The sequence below is a fragment of the Fulmarus glacialis genome, unplaced genomic scaffold (assembly GCF_000690835.1).
Source record: "Fulmarus glacialis isolate BGI_N327 unplaced genomic scaffold, ASM69083v1 scaffold33057, whole genome shotgun sequence".
In the NCBI taxonomy this organism is placed as follows: Eukaryota; Metazoa; Chordata; class Aves; order Procellariiformes; family Procellariidae; genus Fulmarus; species Fulmarus glacialis.
In genome coordinates, this window is record NW_009223119.1 from 1 (window position 1) to 3,440 (window position 3,440).

The 3,440-nt window shown below is 46.6% G+C and overlaps 1 protein-coding gene across 1 annotated transcript; it reads left to right on the forward strand.

Annotated features, from left to right (window-relative positions):
* Nucleotides 1-5: 5 nt before the first annotated feature.
* Nucleotides 6-3,221, forward strand: PROSC (proline synthetase co-transcribed homolog (bacterial); the record flags this gene model as incomplete). The annotated part of the gene is made up of 7 exons (XM_009581697.1): nt 6-50; nt 248-283; nt 900-975; nt 1,154-1,288; nt 1,487-1,629; nt 2,251-2,349; nt 2,684-3,221. Coding segments are annotated over 7 exons (672 nt in total), but the record flags the coding sequence as incomplete, so codon positions are not given.
* Nucleotides 3,222-3,440: the final 219 nt, after the last annotated feature.

Below are 3,440 nucleotides of genomic sequence, written 5' to 3' on the forward strand. Positions count from 1 at the left end.
TGGTGATCGATGCCTACAGCCATGGGCAGCGCAGCTTCGGGGAGAACTACGTGAGTTGGCTGGGCCCCACGGGTCTGCGAGTGGGGCCCCACGCGTGGGGAGATAGGCTTGGTTATAGCATCAGGCCCCTGGCCTTGTATTTATGAGGCGCACGTTAGTGCCAGGAACACCGTTCCAGACAGACCGTTCTTACGGTGCAGGCATGTCTGGTGTGGTTTTAACAAGAGATTTTCTTGAATTCTCCTAGGTTCAAGAGTTGCTAGAAAAGGCATCAGACTCCAGAGTAAGTATGCAGTTCCTTATATATTCTCTCTTCTTGTATAGCTGTGTCCTGAGAGCTGTTCAGCAAAAGTCTTGGGTTTTGTTAGGGAATTGGTGACGGAGGCTGTTTGATCCTCGTCTTTTCAGATAAATGGTGGGGTTATTCTTAGCTCTTTGCCTCTGCCCCGTTCCCCCTCCTTGCCTCACTGGCTCCAGAGGATTCTGTGAATACATGCACCTTATTCATATAGTATTTAATTGAACAGTACTTTACCTTTTGTGCTTTCTGCTGTAGGAGATGTGCAGTCCTCCTTTAAAAAAAAATTGTAACATTCAGTTTGGAGAAAACACATCATTTTATGATTGTTACAATTTTATGATTTTACATTTTTATGATTGTTACGAAAGAGCTTTGCCTTCCCCATTCATCTTTTAGTGCCCTGCAGCCACAGCCCTGTTCGTCTCCAGACTTTGAAGCAATCTTAGTACACACCACAAGCACTGCCTGAGCTGTGTCTTTCAGGGTAAACAAAAGAAGATCGGGTGTCTGCTATTTTGTTTGTGGGCAAACTAAGACTTAAGTACTGTGTGGGGAAGAGGGAATTGTCATTCAAACCTAACTGTTCCTCTGCTTTCAGATTCTATCATCTTGTCCGGAGATTAAGTGGCATTTTATTGGCCATCTGCAGAAAAATAATGTCAACAAGTTGATCGGTAAACTTTCTTTAATTTTATGTGCAGTGACCCTGTGGTCAGTAGTCTTCCAATGTTCAAACAGTAACGACCTCATGTACATTAACTCACCCATGCCTGTCTCTGTGAGCGACCTGAGTTGTAGGTACAAAAATTTCTGTGCCAGCAGAATTGCCCTCAGCCTGTGTTTTCCCCCCAGCTGTCCCTAACCTGTTCATGTTGGAAACGGTAGATTCTGTGAAACTGGCAGACAGAGTCAACAGCTCATGGCAGAAAAAAGGGTCGTCCCAGAAGCTGAAGGTCATGGTGCAAGTTAACACAAGTGGAGAAGACAGTAAGTGGCTTTTTCTGATGATATGCAGGTTTGTCCTGCTGGCTTGGCAGAAACAACCTGAATGGGATGGGTTGGTTTGCGCTCTTAAAGCATTTCTCTAAGCTAAGATGAAACTTGATCATCTGTTGGCTTCTGCCTGGCTGCAGGGAGGGGAGGTCTCTGGCAGAGCTTGGCACAGATCTCCCCGCTTTTTGCCAGGTAAGCATGGCCTTCCTCCTGGAGACACCACGGCTGCTGTGGAGCATGTCATCAACAAGTGTCCAAGCCTGGAATTTGTGGGGCTGATGACGATCGGCAGCATTGGGCATGACCTTAGTAAGGGGCCAAATCCTGACTTCCAGGTAAGATTTTCTAGAGGAAAATGTCAGCTGTTGGCTGGCCTCCCGTTACAGTCTGTTATCTGTCCCAGCCAAACCAGTACGCAGTCAAGCTGTAAGTCTGACTGTAGATTGTCAGTAGAAACACCTTGTTCAGAGTAGTACAGCCCTCTGAAGTGTTAGGTGTTAGGCTCACTTCTGCAGAGGCCAGGTACCCATATGTATGCGGTCCCATCCCTTCTCTGAAGCTGTAGCCAGGATATTGGTAGGGGCACCTTGTGCAGAAATTGCTGTCCTGGATCCTCTGCTTTCAGACAAGGTTTCAGTCAGCCTTTCTTTGCACACTGTGTGCATCAGGCAGAGGAACTGGGTCTGCGTTCCTCATCTGTCATGCTAGTGTGATAATTGGATGTTTTCAGAAGATGTGTAGACTTGTAAGTACGTGTGTTGTCAGTAACGTAGCCTGTAACGGGAGATCTCCAGGTGCTGTTACAATGCTGCAGAGCAAGCTTCAGTGGGAAGTGTGGGAATTTCATGTTCTGTGTGAAGGAGACTTCAAAGAAAGGCAGAAATTGTGATCTGTGAAACTGATGAGCTGGCATGGCTGTCAAGTGCGTGATCCTCTCTAATCCTCCTCCCTTCTAGATGCTGCTATCTTTGCGGCAGGAAGTGTGTGAAAAGCTGAATCTCCCCATTGAGAAGGTGGAGCTGAGCATGGGCATGTCCACAGACTTCCAGCACGCAGTAAGTCTGGTTTCCTTCTCCCACCCCTTCTCTCGGGAGCCCAGCGTACCAGCACCAGCAGTAGGCAAAGTTCAGCCCAGGCGTCATCCAAACGGGCCTCTTAGGCCTCCCCTTGGATGGAGATACTGATGGTGCTGTTCCATGAAAAACAGCTCTCCTGGTCTTTGGGATAGAGTTCTGGGGATCAAAACAGACCCTAGCTGTAGCTGTGGATGGCGAGTGCGTGGGGAACCGTCCTTCTGTGACACGGCGAGCGTTGAGTTTGGTTATGGACTGTGTTGGCAGGTGTGGGTGGCAGCCCTGCCCTGAACTCCTCCTTTCTGTCTCTTTGTAGATAGAGGTTGGATCCACAAACGTCAGGATTGGAAGCACTATTTTTGGAGAGCGAGATTATTCCAACAAAGCAGTTGGTGGCAAGGCCCCTGCTGAAACTAAAGGCAAAACGGAGACCTTGACAGCGCAGGGTCATTAGATGGAAAAAAAAGTGGCCTCGACAGAGGACAGATGATGGGAGACCTCACTATGCATTCTTACCTCCCTCCGTGTTGGCACCCTATCATGATGGTGAGAGGGAATTCCTCCTAACAGAACAGAGGCCAGAAATGCCTCATAATTTATTGTGATTATAGAGTACCCATAGAAACTGGAAATTTTTATAATCAACAAATGATAAGAAAATTTATGGTTGAAAGTGACCGTGGTATCTTGGCTCCTTCAGGGTCATTAAGAACAGTGACTTTTGGATGACTAGGTTTAACAAACTAAATATTTGTCAGGATGGAGTTGCTAATGAGCAAGATGTGTCTGCAGCAGTGTCAGTGATTATGTTTTCACTGAGGACTAAATTCTTCATTAAACAAGTTATAATCTTGCCAGAGACCTATAAATGTTTCCCCAAATAAAAGTTTTGCACGTCATCACTATTGAGGGATGCTTCATAGAAACTGTGGTGGAGACATACTGTGACACTGGAGAGACTATATCCATTTAAACAACGATGAGTAACAAGCACTCAAGGATAAGGAACACAGTTGCCAGCATGAGTTCATGGCGTAATGTTTTGGATGCAAATTGCGAGTGTGGGAGTGTCT